Raw genomic sequence first — 21,287 nt, 5'->3', positions numbered from 1 at the left:
GCGCGCGCAGCTCTCGTGCACCCCGACACCGAAGCATCTGTCCCGCCACCTCGCGGGCCGGCGGCGGGGAATCCGCGACGGGCCTGTCGGAGGGCGGGAGGCGCAGCGGGGCCCCGTCCCGTCGCGTCCCGTCCCGTCCGGGCGCGCCCCGCCCCCGCGCCCCGCGCCCCGCGCCCCGCGGCGCCCTCACCTCGCTGACGATGGTGGAGCGGGCCTGGGCGTAGCGCCAGCCGCCCCGGCACGGCACGAGCGGCGCCGAGCGGTTGGGGAAGGCGGCGAGCGGGTCCGCGCAGCTGAGCGCGCCCGCCGCGGCGCTGGCGTTGGCCGCCTCCAGGAGGTAGCGCCGGCAGCTGCGGGCGCCGCGGGGCTCGGGGGGCTCGGGGGGCGCCGTGCGGTTCCACTCCTCCTCGGGGCTCCAGCCGCAGCGCTCGGCCAGCGCGGCGGCGCTCGGCCCGCGGCACCAGAAGCGCTCGGGCTGGCTGCCCAGGAAGACCACGCCGACGAAGAGGAAGGCGAAGGTGACGCCCGTCAGGCACAGCAGCAGGAACACGCGCCGCTGGAAGCGCCCGAACTCGCCGGCCCTCTGCAGCGCCTCGTCGAAGGAGGGCATGGTGCGCGCGGCCGGCCGCCGCCGGGCCCGACTCCGAGTGAGCGCGCGCCCCGCCGGCCGCCGCCTCCCCCCGCCGCTCCCCTCCCCGCCCCCGCCCCCGCCCCCGCCACCCCGGCCCCGCGCTCCCGCCTCGCGCCCCTGGGCGCCGCGCCAGCCGCCGCCCGCCCTCCGGCCCCGGGGCCCCCGCGCCCCCCGCGCCCGCCGCGCCCCGCCCCCCGGGACGCGCTCCCCGGGGACCCGGCGGCGGGGTCGGGGTGGCCGGCGCGGCCTGGCTCAGCGCCACCAAGCGCCGGCCACCCGGCCCGGGACTGCTGCGAGTGACGGGCACAGCCTCCGGCCTGGCGCGCAGCTCCATCCGGCCCCTGCCAGCAGCCTGCTCTGCGCTCGGGCCGGGGCGCGCCCCGGGGGGGACGTGCCAGGGGCACCCGCTACGCTCTGGGCTCCGCGGTCGCGGCCGCGCGGAGGGGTCCCCAGGGCGGCCCCGGGGAGGGGGGCGGGGCACCTGCGCTCCGGGCCCCGCGCCTCGACCCCGGGAGACCCCCGAGCCCTCCTGCCCTCGCTGCGTGGAGGCCACTTGGCTACCCCATGGCCCCGGCTGGATCCAGGCAGGATTCGATTTTGGTCACATCTCAGGGATTGCCCAACTTTTTTTTTTTAAAAAAAAAGGCGTCTGGGCAATCTACAGAGTCGAAGCGTCTTGTTCAGATTCCTCAAGTTTAAAGTGGAGCTAGACCTCAGGCCGGACACAGGTTTCCTTAGCCAGGCCCCTCCGACCTATTCACCCGGAAAGGGTGCTTAGTTGTTTGAACGTTGTTTTTGACTTCTTTATTCGCTCCCAGAGATCCGAATTGCTGTGTCCACACTGGCTTCTGGCGTTCCGGCTTCTGCTCCGGTTCCTTTGGGCTGCTGTGTCCGCTGGGTGCTAGGGCTTCCCCAGCTTGCGGGCCACCCCCCAGGCTGCAGCCTTTGGCGGCGGGGCCACTCCGCACTGCGGACAGCCCTCTCCCTGCCCTGGCCTAGTCTCTTATCTTGCCATGTGTCTTCTGAGAATTTCTCTAGCTCTTCTCCCCAGAACCCCACCCCATCCTCAAAAAAAGCTTGCTTTTCTCGAAGGGCCCAGAGGCTTGGAGAGCATTGACAGGTTTCCTCCTTCCCTAGCAAGGATTCCAGAGCCAGGCAGCTCTATTCAGCGTGTTTCATCGCCTCACTGGCTTGTGACCTTGGGCAACTTAATTGGCCAGCGGGGCATTCTCATCTGTCAAATGAGGCTAATCAATACTCTCCTGGGATCTCTGTAAAGACTAAATGAACTAATGTACATAAAACGCCAGGAAAGTGACTCATGCATGTAGTGTATACCCTTTTATGTGTGAGCTATTATTACTGTTGTTAATTTGTGCTGGGTTAAGGCTATGGAGGATGCAGGGATGTCCTTAGGATTACAGGTACTGTGCAGGATAAAACACCTGATAGTGTGCAGGGCACGCAGGGGGACTCCCTGATTGGCAGTTTCTGTTGTTCTCTCATCCCTTGATCTCAGCTACTAAATAAAGCATACTATCACCCAGTTAGCGGTAACTTCTGTGTGGGCATGTCTCATGCTCCAGGCTCTAGCCCATATTTTTAATTGCGCCCTGGACTCCCAGCCTTAATCTGTCTTCCTCCCACCTAGCTCTTCCTCCTGCCCCCTCTTTTGGTGTAACCATGGCCCAGCTGCAGGCTCTGAACCTCTGGATCATCTAAACATCCCCCACTTTGTAGGCCTTTCTCCAAATACCATCTCAGCTCACTGCCCCCTCCCCACCATTCAGCCTTCTCCATACCACCCAGTACACGTATACACACGCACCAGCGATCCTTCCTAGCTCCCTTGCCTGCCTTCTCCACCTACCAGATGCATATTGGTATCCTTTTGTTTACTATCTCACTTACTTATCTAAAGTCCGCTTCTCCACTAGAATGCAGGTTCCACGAGGGCAGAAATTTCTGTTGTGCTCACTCTATATTGCCACCACCTAGAACAGTGCCTGGTTCATAGTCTGTGTGCACACCTGGATGCTTCTCCACGTCTCCTCCCAGTGCCCCTGGGGGATCGTCACCTGTAGTCAGCCTGCAGATCCAGCCTACCTTCCTCATGGGTTACTCATCGGAGCCTTCCTTGCCTTCCAGAAGAAACCCTCATGTCTCACTTTCCACTTAAAGATCCTAATCTATGTCCCTCACCAAACTGTCCCTTCATGTGACAGCTAAACACAACTACTTGCTAATCCTCAAATCCTTCTTGAATTTTCCCTGCAGACACAAAGGTGCCTCTTCCTGGCATTTCACTACCCTGCGCCTCCCTGTTCACTGCCCAGCAAGGACCCGGGGATAGCACCCAGTTCGTGAAGGCTCCCCCACCACCATGACTGCCTTCCTTCCCAGGTAATGCCCTCTTTGTCTGTGCTCCTCACACATCTAAGAATCTTTTCGTAGAATTTCACCACCTTTTTCTTTGTATTGTACTTGTCTGCATATTTTAATCTTAATTTTTTTTTAAATGTAGTCTATGGTCAAGTAGACCTAGAGTATTTCTAAGATCATGGACTTTGGAGCCAGACCTACTAGGTCCAAATCCCCTTCTACTTTTTGCAATGAGTGGCCTTGGGCAACTTATTTAGTTGTGTTCTCATGAAACTGAGTGGTAATAAACCGTCTCGTTTTTAAGACAAATCACTTACAATAGTACTTGAGACATAGTAAGTGGTATATATGAGTCAGCTATTAAAAAGAACATTAAAAAAAAACATTAAAAAAATACCACTCACTACCAGAATTAGCAAATGTCATGTTGTTATGTTTGTTTTGGGTATATTGTTATTAAGAACTAACATTCCTAGACACAGTTGAAGTCTCCTTCATAAGCCCTCATATCCTGTTTCCCGTCCCTTCTCTCCCACCCTGAGGCAGACACCAGGCCCTTGCTTGAGAAGGTGGACCAGGGGAAAAGGGGCCTCGGGACCACTGGACAGGGAATCTTGGGGTCCTGGTTCCCAGAGTAGAGGCAGGAGGGGTGCACTGCAGAGACTTAGCAGGGATGAGTTTCAGGTGGGTACAACCCATTGGCCCCAGGGCTGGAGCAGAAGAGGGCCAGAGCTCCACTCCCAAAGGCACAAGACCTCTCTTGCCCAGGTGTAGCTATCGTGAGTTCTTTTTTTTTTTTTTAATTTTTATTTATTTATGATAGTCACAGAGAGAGAGAGAGGCAGAGACATAGGCAGAGGGAGAAGCAGGCTCCATGCACCGGGAGCCTGACGTGGGATTCGATCCCGGGTCTCCAGGATCGTGCCCTGGGCCAAAGGCAGGCGCTAAACCGCTGCGCCACCCAGGGATCCCCTATCGTGAGTTCTTAATATTCATTTCATCCAGTTTTCATCCTTTTAATACACAGGTATCACACACAAATGATATATAGCACTTGGGGTGCACTGACATTTACATAAGTGGTACCATACTCCACATATTTTCCTGTCACTTCTCTTTTCCACTCCACATTATATTTTTGAGACCCATTAGCCTTGATAAACACAAATCCAGCTCATTTACCCCAGCTGCTATGGATCATTCTTTTGAATGCTGTTACTACAATTTATCTGTTCCCCAACCCAGAGACATTTGGCTCATTTCTAATTTTCCACAATTAGAAGTAACACTTCGGTGAACCTATTGTGCACACTCGCTCGTGCACTTGTGCAAGAATTGACCAAAGGTAAATGCCTAGAAATCGGTTAGCAGGGCCATAGAGTGTACTTATTTGGAGTTTCACCAGACATTACCAAATTGCTTTTGGGGGCACCATGCATCCTGCCAATGACATATGGGGTTATCCACATCCATGCTGACACTGAGCTTTGTTAAACTCAAGCCCACTGGCAGATACTCTGGGTATAAAATGCAGTCTCGCTTTTCTGATTTTCATGTCTGTGATGCAGTCAGATGGAGCATATTCTCATGCTTACTCATCGTTCAGGTTTCATCTTCTGGGAGAGGCCTGCCTCTTATATACCCTGCTTGTATTCTCTTTGTTATTTGTTGTTTTCTTATTGAACTTTGGGAAGTTATTTGTATATTTGTCTATTCTGCTCCTTTATCAGCTGTATAGGCTCTGTCTTCTCAGTCTATTAACTTTGTTTATAGTGTTTTACTGACTACAAAAAGTTTAAGTTCAGATGTAGTAAAATTTTATCAGTTTTCTTTATAGCCTGTTTTTTTGCACTTTGCTAAAAAAAAAAATCCTCTATGAATGTGTTTCTGAGTTCTTCATTCTGTTCTACTGCACTAGCTCCATGCCAATATTTCCTTGTTAGTTACTACAGCTCTATAAGAAGTTCAATTATTTGTTAGGGAAAGTCCCACCTCCTCTCTCTAACGTTGTTCCCTTCAAAATTATCTTAATTGTTTAGGAGCTTTTTTCTTCCATATAAAATGTATATACCTAATTAAGTGCCATAAAAATTCGGTTGGGATTTTGATGTAGAATTCTGTTTGCATTTTTTAAAAGATTTTATTTATTTATTAATGAGAGACAGAGAGAGAGAGAGAGAGGCAGAGACACAGGCAGAAGGAGAAGCAGGCTCCATGCAGGGAGCCCCATGTGGGACTCGATCCCAGGACTTCAGGATCACTCCCTAGGCTGAAGGCGGTGCTAAACCGCTGAGACACCTGGGCAGCCTTCTGTTTGCATTTGATTTCTCCCATGCTTTGTAAATTTTTGAGAGAAAAGCCAAATCATTCATCTTTTTATACTAACACACGGTATCAATTTTCTATCTGCACATGTGGCCATTGAAATTTAATTTAATTCTGTTCTTCATCTGCCATGTTTCAGGTGCTCAATGGCCAATGTGGTTAATGGCTACCATAAACAGATACAGAACATTTCTATCACCACAGAAAGTTCTCTTGGGCAGTGCTGATCTAAACACAGTGATCATTAAATGCTTGCAATAAGAGAAATGATAAGAAGCAATGGCCCCCAGCCTTCAGGCTTTGTAAAACATACTGACTTTATTCTTTTTGAAAAGGTAATTGTTTGGGTTTATTCACCTAAAGTTTTATAGTTGGTATTTTTTATTGCATTTAGGAATGGATATACCAAGTATTGGGTATATTCATCACATGTTGAGTTACCAAAATATGTCTTAATGACATTTATGCTTTTCGTAAAGCACAAGAAAAATTAGTTTGCTTGGGAATACTATAATAAATCTTGACATAAAACTTTCCAAAAAGGTCCTTTGAAAAAAACTTAAGCAAGTGAATTACTACATGTACTAAAGCCTAAGGGGGGAAAATATATGTTTGCTTTTTAATAAACAAGTAAGAATATCTGAAACACTCTCATTCTTACCATAGTTGGCATAGAGTAGCTATTTTTTACCTTAGTATGTGAATGTAGTAAAAGCTACAAGGCACTTCCATTATTACATGGCTTAACACTGGAGCCTAACATTGATTTAGATTGACCAGTATTCATAATTCTCTTTTTCTGACCCATTCTCTTGCTAGTTGATCACAATTTGGACTTCCCTATAGGAAAGTTTGTGGTTTGGGGGGAACCGTTATACACACTATTATCCTTTTAAAATCAATGCTCACTCTCCACTTGATCATCTAGGAACTTAGACTTAAAGTCCTCTTTGGAGAAGGTGTAGCCTTGGAGAAAATACTCAATTCCGCAGTGGAATTTTGACAAGGTAGAAAAACTTAGTGAAGCTCAAGAGACTTGTAGAGTTCCTATTTACTCTGCTAATGTATACAGTAGCAAGCCTTCACCACTCCCCTTCCAGTACTTGTGGGTTTTGTGCTGTTCTCACAAGGGCAAGGTGAAGTGCATTGCAATTCTTGGAAACCTTTTCATCGCAAATGGTTTAGTCCAGGAATGGCAAGTGGGTTTTTTCTCATGCCCCACCCCTGTCTTTTGGCAGAAGATATCTAGAGGATACCTTTATTGAGGACAAGTTTGAGTCTCAGTCCAAAACAGTCCATGATTGATTAGTAATGTCAGATAGAGGAGAGGGAGACAGTAATATAAGTGTAATGGGGTGGTCATCTTTCTATTGGTCAGTGCAGCCTGGCAAGTGCCAAATTGCTATTATACTCCCTCCAACGCTCAGAACATCTAATTCTTGGGGATTTGTGAAGGTCTTGGTGAAAGGCCACTGTGCGATTAATTGCTAAAATATTGCCCAGAGGTTTCTGCTATTGAACCTCATTGTGGATGAGATTGTCTTTTAGTGGAATGCCTTCGATAGTTTGAGAGTGGTCCCCTTGGGCTGAACATTCAAGAGAGATGCACTGTTTCTGAATCTCAGTGCCATCATACATAAATCTCATTAATGCAATCATCAAATGAGAGCAGGCAGTCTTGGGAAAGAGATAAGCATCAATTAAAACTTGAGGCACCTCTCAATTAATCAAACTTAAAAACTGAAGAATAGGGATCCCTGGGTGGCGCAGCGGTTTAGCGCCTGCCTTTGGCCCAGGGCGCGATCCTGGAGACCCAGGATCGAATCCCACGTCGGGCTCCCGGTGCATGGAGCCTGCTTCTCCCTCTGCCTGTGTCTCTGCCTCTCTTTCTCTCTCTCTCTCTCTCTCTGTGACTATCATAAATAAATAAAAATTTTAAAAAAACTGAAGAATAACACCTTCATCGCAAAGTACATTATAGAAACACAGTTACTGAACTGGAATGATGCTCACAACCTGTTCAGTGGAAGAAACAGGTGACAAAGACTGCATTTCATAGCAGTGCTTCTCAACCTACCAGTGGGAAAGGAAAGGTGTTTGTCCATCTCCTATCTATTGCAGACCAATATGTGGTTTTACCAGGAATGAAAAGCTTGAAGCTCACAACACATACAACTCCAAGGTGAATTCAACAACATCAGAACTAATCTACATCCTGTTCAGGGAGACCCATCCACCGGTCACACACTTCATGGTGATGCCAGATTATATAAAAGTTTCTAAATGCTTACTCCCAATTTCTGTACTCGTCTGATTGCAAACAGGGCCAGCTCTAATAGTGCATTCCAAACAATCCAATTTTTGGCAAAAAAAGCATATATATTTATATTTGTACTTATATTTATATTTCCATGAGAAGTCTTTATTGTACCCTGGATGCACAAGTAGACGTTCTTCAGCAAGTCTTTGTGGATTGAATGACATCGCCAGAGTCTATATATGCATGAAAGGTGGTCTAGAGGGATGAGCTCCATGTTTTCAAAGTCACACCAAGGGCATTTGAATGCTTAGCTGATTTCATGAGCTAAAGGCTTTCTATTTGTAGATTACTTTCCTTTTGGAATTAATTTTTGTTTGTATTTTGTAAATCACAGAGGTTTACTTTCCCAGTCTATATTGGAGTCAAAAAGTAATTTCTAGTTCTGGTTGGGCCAATACATAATTTCTTTCTAAAAGTACAATAAGATTAAGATCATTAGGTCATTTCCTGGCTATTAGATGCAATGAGTTCAAGTTCTCCTTTCCTTTAAGTACCAAGACAAAATATATAAATTGTGGTAATCCAGGTCCTTTTTTATTTATTTTAAAGGTTTTATTTTTTATTTCCTTATTTTTAAAAAAGATTTTATTTATTTATTCATGAGAGACACATAGAGAGAGGCAGAGACACAGGCAGAGAGAAGCAGACTCCCTCCAGGGAGACTGATGCGGGACTTATTCCCAGAACCCTGGGATCACGACCTGAGCCAAAGGCAGACGTTCAACCACTGAGCCACCCAGGTACCCCCTGGGTCCTTTTTAGTTTGTATATATGTATTAACATTCGCGTTCTAATGCAGGTTGTGGAATGCTGGTAGAGGGGATATCCAGTCTTAGAGATTTTAAAGCTATGTCTTAACGTGCAAAAGGTGAAAGCTATCTGAAAATTTCAAAATGAAACCTCTTAAAAATGTGGCCTGAAGGAATAGTATGAGGAGTATAAGAATACCCAGCATGAAATTTTTATATAAATGGTGGTGATAGATGGCTGCTGGACAGGAGTACACACAAATATTTCTGTTCTAGTTTTTTCTATATTTATTGAATTAATTGTGGTCTAGATGGTTTTAGCATTTATCTTGAGTGTAGCCATTAGAAGGCTATGTTTGAGACACCAGTATAAATATTAGGAGCAAAGACCAAGCGGCAAAGAAGATGTTTATACATAGGAGACTAGTATGAGCAGGAAGATGAAGAGACGATAGTAAATCTTTATTTCATTTTCATATTAACATGTACTAGACTCTGGAATCCAGAGTCTAAATTCTAATCCCAAACTTACAGTGAGATAAAAAGTCTGTGGGACATGTTACTCGTCCTAAAAACAGATTAGAGCTCTGTGTTACTCATTTCTGCCTCTCTGCCAGGTCAGGGCTGCTGAGACCATGGGTCACTCTTGTGCCTCATGGGGAAGCCCGGTCACCTTCTTCAGCTCAGCCTCACACTTCAGTGAGTGGCCAGGGTGACCATCCCCTCTGAACCCCAAAACATGTTCACTTCCAGAGGTGTCCTCAAAAAGCAGAGGCTCCTCACGGAAGCTCACTGCACCAAAAGGCAGGCTGATTGGTCCTTTCAGTCTTTCATCTAAATGAAAACTTCCTCCCAGCCTGTCTTTCATATGCCCTTCACACCCCCCCCCCCACCCAGGCCTTCTGGTAACCTTCCTGGACCCAGACTCTGCTCAGGGCTCTGCTGTGCGCTTTCCCCTCTACATCCCTTCTACTCCTCAGAACCCCAGTCCCGAGGAATCTGGTCCTTTTACAGAGGAGAAACACAGGCTTGGAAAGGTTTAACATCATTTGTCCAAATGGCTTATGGCGAATGCAGACCAGTTCTGCATCCCCGGCCACCTGCAGGTGGGTCTCCTTGTCCCCACCATGGTGCTGCTGCCTTTGCATTCTCTTTCATACTTTTCCCATGACCTTCATACAAGTACAAGACATTTTTTGCTTTTGCGTTAGACCTGCGTCCATTTTTGTTTTGTTTTCATTAAAACCATCTTAAGCTTTCTATAATGACCTCTTATACAATACTTCTGACAAAAGTTATTGTAGGAGTTCTTTTTTTAACTGATAGACATTTTGAAGTCATGTAGTCCAATTTCCTTATTTTCAATCAAGTAATTAAGGACCAACAAGATCCAGTAACTTGGCTAGCAGGACTTCACTCGGTTCATGGTGCTGTGCAAGCCGGACCCAGGCCCATAATCCATTATCAAGGACTGACTCAGATTATCTTGTGGAGTTGTCATTTCATAAATTCTTCCTCTGACTACAAATATGGCATATTCTAGGAACTTTAGAAATCTTTACCTTTCAATGTCAAAATTGATTTGTACAAATATAAAGCCTACTCATTCTTCATTCAAGTAACATTGTCAGTTAAACTTTTTATAGTGAGGAATAGGAGAATTTGTTGCAAAAATAAAGATTTTTAGCATTTGTAACACTGGAAAAATAAAATGACCCAATAATTCCAAAGCATTATATTTGTTTGGGTGGGGAAGAAGGATAACTGGGCAAATCGGAGTAAGCTCCCTACCTGTGTTAACAGTATTGTGACAACATCAGTTTCCTGGTTTTGACAATACACCATAGTTATGTAAAATATGATCATGGGACAAATTGGGTGAAGGGTACACAGAAACTCTCCGTGCTATTTTTGCAACTTCTCGTGAGTCCTAAGCCATTTAAAAAAAAAAAAAGCTATTTGAAAATAAAGGTATTGATATTTTGCTATGACAACCGGTTCTGAAATTTTTGTGCTCAAAATGACTGTGCCATTGAGTTCTTCCTTTCAAGGACAGAACAGTTCCCAGTTCCCACTCTCCAGACCCAGCCCCACTTCCCTGGCCCTGCTCCATCTTCTGTCTCCCTGTTGTATGTTGACTCTTGGAATTAGCTTCAAACCTTCAGGAGTTAACTAGAGATTTACAGGCTGGCCTGAAAGTGGAGAACTCCTTCTTACCGTGTGTTCTTGGGAAAATGCGCCAGTGTTCCAGGAACCAATTTACAAGTGTACTTTCAGGGCCCCACCCATTTGTAAACTGACGGTTGTTTGGTGTGTGTGCTGTCTTGAGTGTGACCTTGGGCTCAGCACAGAGAATAAGTGAAACTGAAGCCACAAATTATGGATTTCTTCTGTTTTGAAATCAGCATTCACTGTGGGACGACAAAGAAAGAAGTTTGACCAATAGGTGATCAATTACGATTTGCCAAAGCCAAAGTCTTATAAGAAGGCTATGACCAAAAAAAATAAAATAAAATAAAATAAACCCAAAAGCAAAAAAATAAAAAAGGGAAAAGTATTTGTGTTTCTCCTACTCTTTTACTGTTTCAGTCATTGGTGCTTGTGATCTTGCTGTCTTTGCTCACGTACACGTGGTATATAGGGTTTTGTGCGCACAACCTGTAACATACCTGAAGACACACTGGAACAGGTTGTATTTGACTATCTGGCTATCAGGCCTGCTCATCAATGCAGGATTGCACTCCAGGATTACTGTGTGAATCTCAGCAGCTTTAACTGCCCCCACCCTGACCCCCACCCCCATTTCTGCAGGCTTTTCTGGGAATCACTGGGGGCTGTCTTTTATGTGCACCCCACAGGCTGGATTGGCAGTTTGGGAACTTCACCTTTCTTGTACCTCCCAGGAATCTCTATGACTACCGCAGGGTGGGGTGAGGGTTCTCCTGTGCACTGGGGAGGTACATCTCACTCACAGGTTCAGTTCTCCAGAAAGAGCACACAGAGAAAAGAGTGTGTGGTCAAAAATCTTGCTTGAGAGTCTTCTCAGCATTCCAGAACAAGATCAGATCATGTTTTCCCTGGTCAGGGACCAGGCAGAGTGACTGGCGTGCACTGAGAGGTCATCTTGCTTGAAACTACAGAAGGAGAACGATGATGTGTTCCCCCCTGGGAGGCTCGCAAATACCAGGGCAGAGCTGATGACAGTGCTGGTTCAGACTCACTAGGGGCTCTGTTCCTTGACTGGGAGTTGGGGGGAATTGGGCCCTCAACACCCCTCCCCGGGTTTCCACTGCTCTCCACCTCCCGTTTATCCCTCAGGTCTGCATGTGTTTTACCTCCAAAACCAGTCAGGGTTCAAGCTCTTTGCCATGGGTCTTGTGTGCTACAGTCAAATGGGGGCATGCCGGGGCATATGTCCCTAAATAACCTGTCCATGTGTCCATAGCACACGGACAAATTGGGGTGACTACCTTGTTGGCCAGCTAGTACACACCTGAATCTCAGCTCCAGACTCAGTCTGAACTCCCTGTCACATGCTAATACTGGCCTGTCCACTGGGTCTCCCACAAGCTAACACCCTAGCAACCCTTCCAGGGTAAAGCCCTCCTTTCCAGTTATTCAGTGAGATATCCTCATTGACCCATCCTGAAACCAATGCCAACTACCCTTCTAGTTATGCTTAGTCCTTCTCTCACATCTGAAATGCTCCCTTGTCATTGTCTTCTGCCTATGTCACATCCAATACACACACACACACACACACACACACACGTCCAATATATATGTACAGGTGCATTGTGTATATGTATCATATCTGTTTATATCATTATATACACATTTTTATCTCTATTCATATATCCATGTCTTTTTGACAACAGAGCCAGCTGCTGTAGCAAGTTGGTTCACTTCTGGAAATGGCCCTGGAATCCTTCTTCTGTCACTTATTTGCTGGGTATCTTAGACACATCACTGACCCAAACTGAATCTCAGTTTCTTCTTTAGTGAAAAGAAGGTAAATAACAGTATAAGCCCACAGGATTGTAGGGAGAAATAAATGAAATATCGTAAGTTGACTGCTTAGCACAGTATTGGACAAAAGGAAGAGTGTACTGTTAACTACTTTTCAGAACTTTTCCCATCTTTAGGTTGCATTCGATCCCACCTCCCCCATGTCTCTTTCCTGCACTTGTTTCTCTTAACTCCTGAGTATTTATGGCCGTGTCATACTATCTACCCTCGATAGATACCACATAGCAAGAGAACTGTTTCTAATTGTGCCCTACAAGTTATTAGCATCTTCTTCACTTCCTGACCACCAAAACTGCATTGTGTCTTTCTCTTGTCTGTATTTCTCAATGTGATGATGGACATCTCACAAGATATTCTACAAATAATCCATTGGCTCTCTGTGTCACTTTCAGGGAAACTTAATGACTCCTTTGGTTAGTAGGTTAGTATATTCGTACTTTCTGAAACACTTTTTTCTCAATGGTTTGGTTTAATAATACCTTCCCCTAGATACAAGTGAGAAAAATAAAGTAGGTCCTCTGTGGTTTCCAAAAACCATTCTTCCCTGTTCATCCAAGAGCAAGAGAGCCATGAGCTCACATTATCAAAATGGGCCCAGATGCCTGACGCAGTTACTAATTATTGTTCCACTGACGTTTTCTGACGTGCTTCTGATCTGACTGTCATGAGTTGGTAACGCCAAAAAAAAGTTACAAAGGAAACTTGGCAGGGCACCGGGCGATTTATGCCTTATTGCCCTTGCAAGTATTATATAGACACAATCTAAAAGATCCTCAGTTTGCCTAGTTGGCAGACGTTTGTTGAAAGGAGCGCGTTTTATGCACCAGATACAGCGATCGACAAGCTGATTTTTAAAGAAATCTTCCCACTTGGCTATTTCATGACTGTGAAATCTCCATGAGAGAACATCAAACAACTTTCTGCAGATGCTTGTCCGAAGTGATTAGCACAAGTCTCGCTCAGATGTGAAATGACGCAAACACCACAGGAATCATAATTCTAAGTATGATTTTTCAGATGACAAGTCCCTCCTTCATGGTATTTGTTAACCCAAATATTTAGGAAATTTGGCTTGGAAAAAAAATGTGAAATTGAGCTTTTAAATACCAGCTCTGGGATAGGATTTGAGATTAGCATTAACCTTTTAGGAAAAGCCATGCTCATGAATGTGAGCAGGGGAGACTGTTCCAGATATTGCGTGAATGAGTGCTCCCTGCTCACAGATGCAGTCCCTTAAACTTCACATAGTGGACAGAAGTGTTGTGACATTAAAAGAAAGATCATTTAACATGGTACCAGCTCACCTGTAGAAATCAACTAGACAGGTGGATTTTTTTTTACATGATCAAATACCTTTTAATTTTTAAACAGGGAGTATGGATTTTTGCCCAAGAGGCATGTACAGAAACACTCTAAATTTCTGAAATCTCATATTCAAAAACATGAAATATTTAAATTTAAAGCTTTCCATCCAGGTGTGCCTGGGTGGCTCAGTCAGTTAAGCACCTGACTTCGGCTCAGGTCATGATCTCAGGGTCCTGGGATCGAGTCCCCTGTGGGGCTCCCTGGTCAGCGGGGAACCTGCTTCTCCCTCTGCCTGCTGCTCCCCCTGCTTGTGCTCTTTCTCTTTCTAATATATCAAGTCTTTCAAAAAAATAATAAAGCTTGCCATCCAGAGCATGTTAGAAAATAATTCTTGCCTTTCCTTACAGAGGCTGAAGTCCCAAAGGAAGCAAGACCTGACTTTAGCCCACATACATTTCAAATAAATCAAAATAGCAACTTGATAGGTCTTATTTCATTTAACCCCCAAGCCATTAGGAAGAACAAAAAGTTTTGTCCAACACAAATGCAAACCTCATAAGACAAATGTAATCTTTCAGATGGGCATCGATTTTTTTCTTGATGGAGGAAATGATAATTTCTAAAACATGTCATAAACTCAAAATACATTGCTTATGGGAGAATGGATATTGTAAAAACTGTCAGATGCCATTTGGTTTGCAGAAGAAGACACTAAAAATCAGTGCACAGGAGTCAAATACGTGATAGTACTAGCATAACCCCCTGTGTTAGTAAACAGTAAGATTATTTTGGACAAACTTTAAAAGATATTAAAATTTCAAGGTGTGACTTGAAGAAAAAAAATAATTCAAATAAGTTTGGACAGGCTTTGCAACCAAATTTTACTTTTTTACTGTAAAACTTCTCAGAGCCCTCTGGGTGCATTGTATATTTCCAAGAGAGGAATGTCATATGCACTGTCTTTGCAGCTTATGTTGACCATAGAATCCTTCTATCACAGATCATCTTAAAGGATTGATATGTTCTAGCAGTGTGTTTGGGGAAATTTACACAGTGCAGCAAATAGTTTGATGAGGTCTGTGACAGTCCCCTGTAGGTAAGAGAAGTATGGGAGGATGGTGCCAATGTGACTTGGTGGCTTTAGGCTCGGTAGAGAACTGAATCCAAAATGTGTGACCAGGAACCAATTCCACAAAATCACAATTAGCCTTGTCTTCATTTTCATTCATTCATTCATTCATTCAGTCAGTCCCGTTATTGGGCCAGGTGCTGGAGGTACAGAGATTAATAAAACACTATCCCTTTCTTCAAAGAGCTTACTCTCTGCAGTAGAAAGGGTGAAAGGCATGTGCTCTCAGATCAAAGGCTGGAACACTGGGAACATAAAGAAGGGGTGGTCAGTTTTGGCTGGGAGTCCGACAACCCCTTCAGCTGGGTCTGATACATGGGGCAAAGGGCAGTCCAGACTGAGAAGGATGCGTGTACAAAGGCAAAGACAAGGAAGCCACATGTCACATTTGGAAGGCTACAAAACTCTTCCTACATGCTGGGATTCAGAATGAAGAAATTCTTGGAACAATGAGGTTGCTAAATGGAGGAAAATGCCTTTAAGGATATGAGGCTTGAGGCAAGGTGGCCACTTAGGTGGTCCAAGGAAGAGGAAGTGGCAGCTGCACTTAAGAGTGACAGTGGGGACAAGTGAGACTGATGGATGGGAAGGTACTGGGAATCTTAGGTGACCACAGATATCTGACTTGGCAGCTGGAGGAATGGATGGTGGTGCCAGTCAAGAGTCTAAAAAGGCAGAAAGCTAGGAGAAAGGGGGAAAATCTGTTTTAGGCATGTTGAACTTCGAGCCCCCAGAGAACATCCAGCTGGAGCCTTTTGAGTGGCCATTTATTGGTTAGATGAGAAAGCCATCTGGGCAGCAGATCAGAGTTTTGGAAAATGTTTGCCTGTATCTTCAATTTCTTTTTTCATCGTTATATAAGCATGCTTAGGTCTCTATACTCAAAGAAGGAAAAGAAGGGAAGGAGATGGAAGGGGATAAAGGGAAGGATAATCAAAAGGAAGAGAGAGAGGAAGAAGGAAGAAGCCAAGCTTCCTAGAACGCCATTCCTCCTGGGCACTGCCCACCCCTTCTCCAGATCACCTGCTTCTCCCCCCGCCTTGCTCCTCCACTGCTGTCATTTCACTTATAGGCACCTCTCCACTAAGACTATGGTGGCAAGATCATTAAGGACCTCCTGTTCACTTGCCATTTGCAACAGCATGGATGGATCTAGAAAGTGCAATGTAAGCAAAATAAGTCAGTCAGAAAAAGACAAATACCATATGATTTCATTCAAGTGTGGAATTTTTTTTTTAATTTTTATTTATTTATGATAGTCACAGAGAGAGAGAGGCAGAGACACAGGCAGAGGGAGAAGCAGGCTCCATGCACCAGGAGCCCAATGTGGGATTCGATCCCGGGTCTCCAGGATCGCGCCCTGGGCCAAAGGCAGGCGCCAAACCGCTGCGCCACCCAGGGATCCCTCAAGTGTGGAATTTAAGAAACAAAATGAATGGCGAGTGGGGTGGGGCAGGAAGACAAACCAAGAAGCAGATTCTTTCTCTAGAGAACAGACAGATAGCCACCAGAGGGGAGGTGGGTGGGGGGATGGCGGGAATAGGCGGTGGGCGTTAGAAGGACACTTAATCACAATGAACACTGAGTAATGTGTGGAAGTGTTGAATCACTGTATTGTAAACCTGAAAGTAAGATAGTGCCTTATGTTAATTACACTGGAATTTTAAAAATATCTTTTTGGCTAAATCCAATTGGTTGAAAACTCAGTTCCTCTTTGACTTCCTAGCCACCTTCAACGTTACTGAATTCTTCCTCCTTCTGGAAACACTTCCCTCCCTTGGATTCTGAGGCCCCAAAGCCCACTCCTCAGACCTCTCATTGAGTCCCTTCTTTCTGCCGACCTCTTCCATGTGGACATGCCACAGGCTTCCCTGAAAATGCCTCTCCTCTTCTCATTCTACAAACTCTCCTTGGCCTATCTCAACGGCCCCAAGGCTCCAATTATTCATATTAAAGTAGTTGTGGCTGAAGTAGCAAACATATCCCAAATACATAATGCCTCAAAGTTAATGAGTGCTTGTTTTTGCCCATCCAAGGAGCAATTCAGAGCCTCATCACCTCGTGTCCCCAAATTTGCCACTTTTCACTCCCACCCTCCTCCCACCTCATTTTGGAAGGCAGAATTTTTATTTGTTTGTTTGTTTATATTTCTTCTGTTCTTCCCTATTTTGGTGGAATAGAAACTAGAATGTTCCAGATATTTTTCACATACTTCATCTCATTTAAACTCATGTTATTTTTAAAAGAGAAAACCAAGATTTGGAGAGAGTTAATTCACCCAAAACACAGCAAGGACAGAACTGAAATCCAAGCCCGTCAAATTCTAAATCTGATGGCTTTCCCACCTGGTTGTGCTGTTTTTTTCTCTTTCAGAAAGAGTGAAGTTCAAACAAGAACAAATCAACCATCAGTAAGAGCTGAAATTCAGACCCAGGTTTCTAATCCACAGCCAGAGTTCTAAGTCCTTTTTATATTAGTCTATTCTATATCTTTATCAACATTCATAATGAATTTCCCAAGTTCCTGACTCTACATTTGCAAAGTAACTGACATTTTATCAAGAGGGACTTGGGCAGGGGGATCCCTGGATGACTCAGCGGTTTGGTGCCTGCCTTTGGTCCAGGGCATGGTCCTGGATTCCCGGGATCGAGTCCCACATCGGGCTCTCTGCATGGAGCCTGCTTTTCCCTCTGCCTGTGTCTCTGCCTCCTCTCTCTCTCTCTCTCTCTCTCTCTCTCACTGTGTGTGTCTCATGAATGAATAAATAAAAAATCTTTAAAAAAAAAAAAAAGAAGAGGGACTTGGTTAGAACGCCAAGGAAATCTCAGGGATCACTGCCGATGTCATCCACACTCCATTTGGCTCCCAAGTCTGTGTCAGAAAAGGCCCTCCTTATTGCTCTAGATGTTAAATTGTTACTGCCTGAATTCTTGAGTCAACTTGGCCAAGAAAATAAAAAATAGAATTTCCACCACAAGAAGTGTTGCAAAACGCACACTCCTTGCATTTCTGGGTGCAGCTTTCTCCAGCCTTCTCCAGCCTCCTCCAGCCTCTAGTAGAAGGGCCCATTCATTTTAGTATTTGGTAGGCACAGCTACGTAGCCCTCTGTGAATTAAAGTTATGTCCCCCAATCCATCTTTGAAAGGAATTCTAAATGGAGTGGAGAAAAAGAGAAAATTGGATGGAACTGGATGGAAATTACTCTAAACAAATTTAAAAGCCCTTCCAATGCCAAAAACATCCAGGGTCCTCTGGTGTCTTGCAAGCCTGTGAATGCTGGCAACATGTTATGTCACTTGCTACAGATATTAATGCTAGTGGTACCTTCTCTAATGAAATCGGGAGTAGTTATACCCGTGTAGCTATTCCTGTATAAAAGCATCCCAGATTCAAGAGCTGCTTTCCTCAATCTGTAAATTCTCCTGTTGTTCCTTTCTTCACAGATTTGTGATCCAAGCCTAGGCTTCACACAGATGTACCCTGATGCTGCCAAAGGGGGCTTTATGAAATGTGAGTTCTCAGGCATAAGTACAACCAGGAGCTCTATGACGCTGGAAATCTTCCAAGAATTCTTGAGCCCATTACAAGTTGTCCTTTCTGGGGGCAGGCACCTGATATCCAGGACTGAGAGGGGGGCCTGGGGGGCCTGACTCATGACTGTACTGTCTCCTCTGAACTTCTTCACTCTCCCCTACCTTCTATCTTGAAAATACACTTGGCTGTTGGAATATTTTATTTTAAAAAAATGTAATTAAAATAATAGATGCACATGAAAGAAAATTAAATTATACAGGAGGGAATATGGGGAAATAGCAATCTCCCATATGACCCGTCCAAGTCCCCCAGAATTGACCATTTTTAATGATTTCCATTTTAGCGCTACTAGAAATTGCCACTGTAATGTGCAACTATTTCTTGTTTAGAAAACCTTGACAGAATCCATTGACCCTCTTCTGCAAAAAATAAAGTATTCCTTTACCATAATCCTCTAAGTATTTTATGACTACAGAAAAATTTGTAATTTTTCCTATTTAAATAAAGTTATTTATCTCCATTCCTTGTCCTAAAATTCTGAACAGCATCTCCTGGCTCAACCACAGAAGAATATTGGCATCCTTCCATCCCTAACTTTCACCTTTTTTACCACCCTCTGTCGAGAGTGATATAACCTCCATTGTGGATGATGACATGGATAACTCCTAAGTGGGTAATAAATCTCACTGAGCCTCAGATGAGTTCCCGCATGAGTCCATTGTCACCCGAATCTTTCAGTGGGCTGCCAGCAGTTGAGAATGAGGAAGACTCTCATTTTCCACCTTTAGTTAGCTATTTCATTGCTCATTTTGGTATTAGTTTGCTTTGAGGTACATATGTATCAGTTTCTTGTGACTGCTATAACAAATAAATGTGTGGCTCAAAACAACAGATATTTATTCTTATGGCTTTGGAGACCAGAAATCCACAATCAAGGTCTGAGGAGAGAATCCAGTCCTATCACTTCCATATTCTAGAGGCTGCATCATGCCATCTGCCTCTGTCTTCACATGGCCCTTGCCTTTTCTCCCAGTATGTGTCTCCTCTGTGTCTCTTAGAAGGACATTTGTCTTTGGATGTGGAGCCTGTCCAGATAATCCAGAATGATCACAACTTGAGATACTTACCTTAATTACATGTGCTGAGACCCTTTTCCCAAATAAGGCTGCATTTGTAGCTTCTAGGGGTCAGGATATGGACACATCTGTTTTGGTGGGCCACCATTCAATCTACCACACTGTACCTGGAACAATATGACTTTTGGGGGGAACAATATGTTTTGATATAAAAATGAAGGAAAGGTCATTTTTTCCCTTTTGTCCTCTAAAAATAGGGCAGGGAAGTAAGCTGGTGCTATGGTGGCCAGTGACAGAGGCTGGCTGGCATCACTTGCCCTAGTTATTCTGTTGCCTTGGTTGTCTGGCTCCTCTTCCATGACCCATACTTTCTAGTGAGTGTAAAACATATAATATGGAGATATTCACGCTTCCACACATCTGCCTAAGATCTCTTTGTCTCCAGCCTTCCAACTGTTCTTTTTTCTGGCCACTGACCAGTTAGCCAAGTCATTCACCACTGCCCATATGCTTGCTTGAATCCTAATTCAAGCCACTTACTGTCCTATATAAATTGGATGACCAGGAATCCTAATTCAAGCCACTTACTGTTCTATATAAATTGGATGATCAGGAATACTAACTAAAGTTCTCACCATGGCCTTCTGAGTCCCCACTGAGAGGGGTTGTAATACCGTTGCTATCAGCTTGTGGCTTGCATCCACACTGCAAGCCTAATCTATCTGTGAACCATACTTGGGTTTTTTCCCCCTCCAGCTAGCCTCTGAGGATGTTCCCTATAGCCACAGATGTAAGGCAGGTGGCAGGCACCGTGCAACAATGGTAGGTGACATGGCCACACGCTCATAAGCTTACTTGTGCCTCTGGCTCAGCCCCTATTCAACTCCAAGCATACTAACTCTATCACACAAGGGCCCATTACCTGATCTCATGACTTGGTTGTTCTGACAGAACTCAGCTTGTGTTAGGCAATTGTTGTCATGCCATCATTTGGCACCTCACAGTCAAGGCTCAGCAGCATGCTGGTTGTTGTCCAAAAGGCATCTAGCTCTCATTGTAGATGGTATGACTAAGCCCCAGAAATTTAAGGGTTAGTGTTACAATTCCTCCATTAGGACATGGGTTTTAAAGCCTACATGGCACTTTTTCCCACCACTGATTCTCTATTTCCATGGTATCAGCCAGGTTGTGTGGCCCAAATGGCAGAGCTGCTTGTATCAAAGCCCACACCTCCTCTAGAGCCCTTTCCTGCTGTGGATGCCACTCCAACGTGGTGGCCCCTGTGCGACACAACACATGGGTTGACATTATGCTTCTTTCTTTATGGTGGGAGTTGGAGATGCAATAATTTGTCCTGTTCTTAGATGGGATATTACAGCATATACCTGGCCACTAAAAATTGTACTGATAGGACCAGCCCCAGAATCTTCATGGAGTTTAGGTGGCACTCTCTGGAATACATGTGCCTAACCAAAGATTCCAAAGTGCTTGAGACATCCTGTCATCCAGCCCCATTAGCATGATGCCATTGACATAGTAAATCAATGTGCAGGGTGTTAAAACAGCCCAGATTTCCTTGGACTATATGACAAAGAGTGAGAGAATAGTATAGGTCTGAGACAAACTGCAGATTTATACTATGGACCATTTCATGTGAATGTACAATCTTTCTGACCCTCTTTTCTGCAAAGGATGAAAAAGAACATATTTGCCAAATAAATAGCCACATACTATGCGCCTATGGCTGTGTTAATCTGTCCTAGCAAATTCTAACAAATATAACACATTTTGCATGGAAGCTGCAAG

At 44.9% G+C, this 21,287-nt stretch overlaps 1 protein-coding gene and 1 long non-coding RNA gene across 2 annotated transcripts in view; one reads left to right on the top strand and one right to left on the bottom strand.

Moving 5' to 3' along the window:
* The window catches only part of SLC22A3 (solute carrier family 22 member 3), an 87,579-nt gene extending 86,937 nt beyond the window's left edge, over positions 1-642 (bottom strand). The window contains exon 1 of the mRNA XM_055310103.1: positions 191-642. Within this exon, the coding sequence (XP_055166078.1) occupies positions 191-610 (420 nt within the window). The 5' untranslated portion in view covers positions 611-642. The remainder of the gene's footprint in view (positions 1-190) is intronic.
* Positions 509-19,006, top strand: LOC129499954 (uncharacterized). The gene is made up of 3 exons (XR_008662508.1): positions 509-647; positions 2,909-3,034; positions 18,315-19,006. It is a non-coding gene; the product is annotated as an uncharacterized LOC129499954 (long non-coding RNA).
* Positions 19,007-21,287: the final 2,281 nt, after the last annotated feature.

The sequence above is a fragment of the Nyctereutes procyonoides genome, unplaced genomic scaffold (assembly GCF_905146905.1).
Source record: "Nyctereutes procyonoides isolate TBG_1078 unplaced genomic scaffold, NYPRO_anot_genome, whole genome shotgun sequence".
NCBI lineage: Eukaryota > Metazoa > Chordata > Mammalia > Carnivora > Canidae > Nyctereutes > Nyctereutes procyonoides.
The sequence above is the reverse complement of the archived record's forward strand: the minus strand, read 5'-3'. Positions and strand labels throughout refer to the sequence as shown.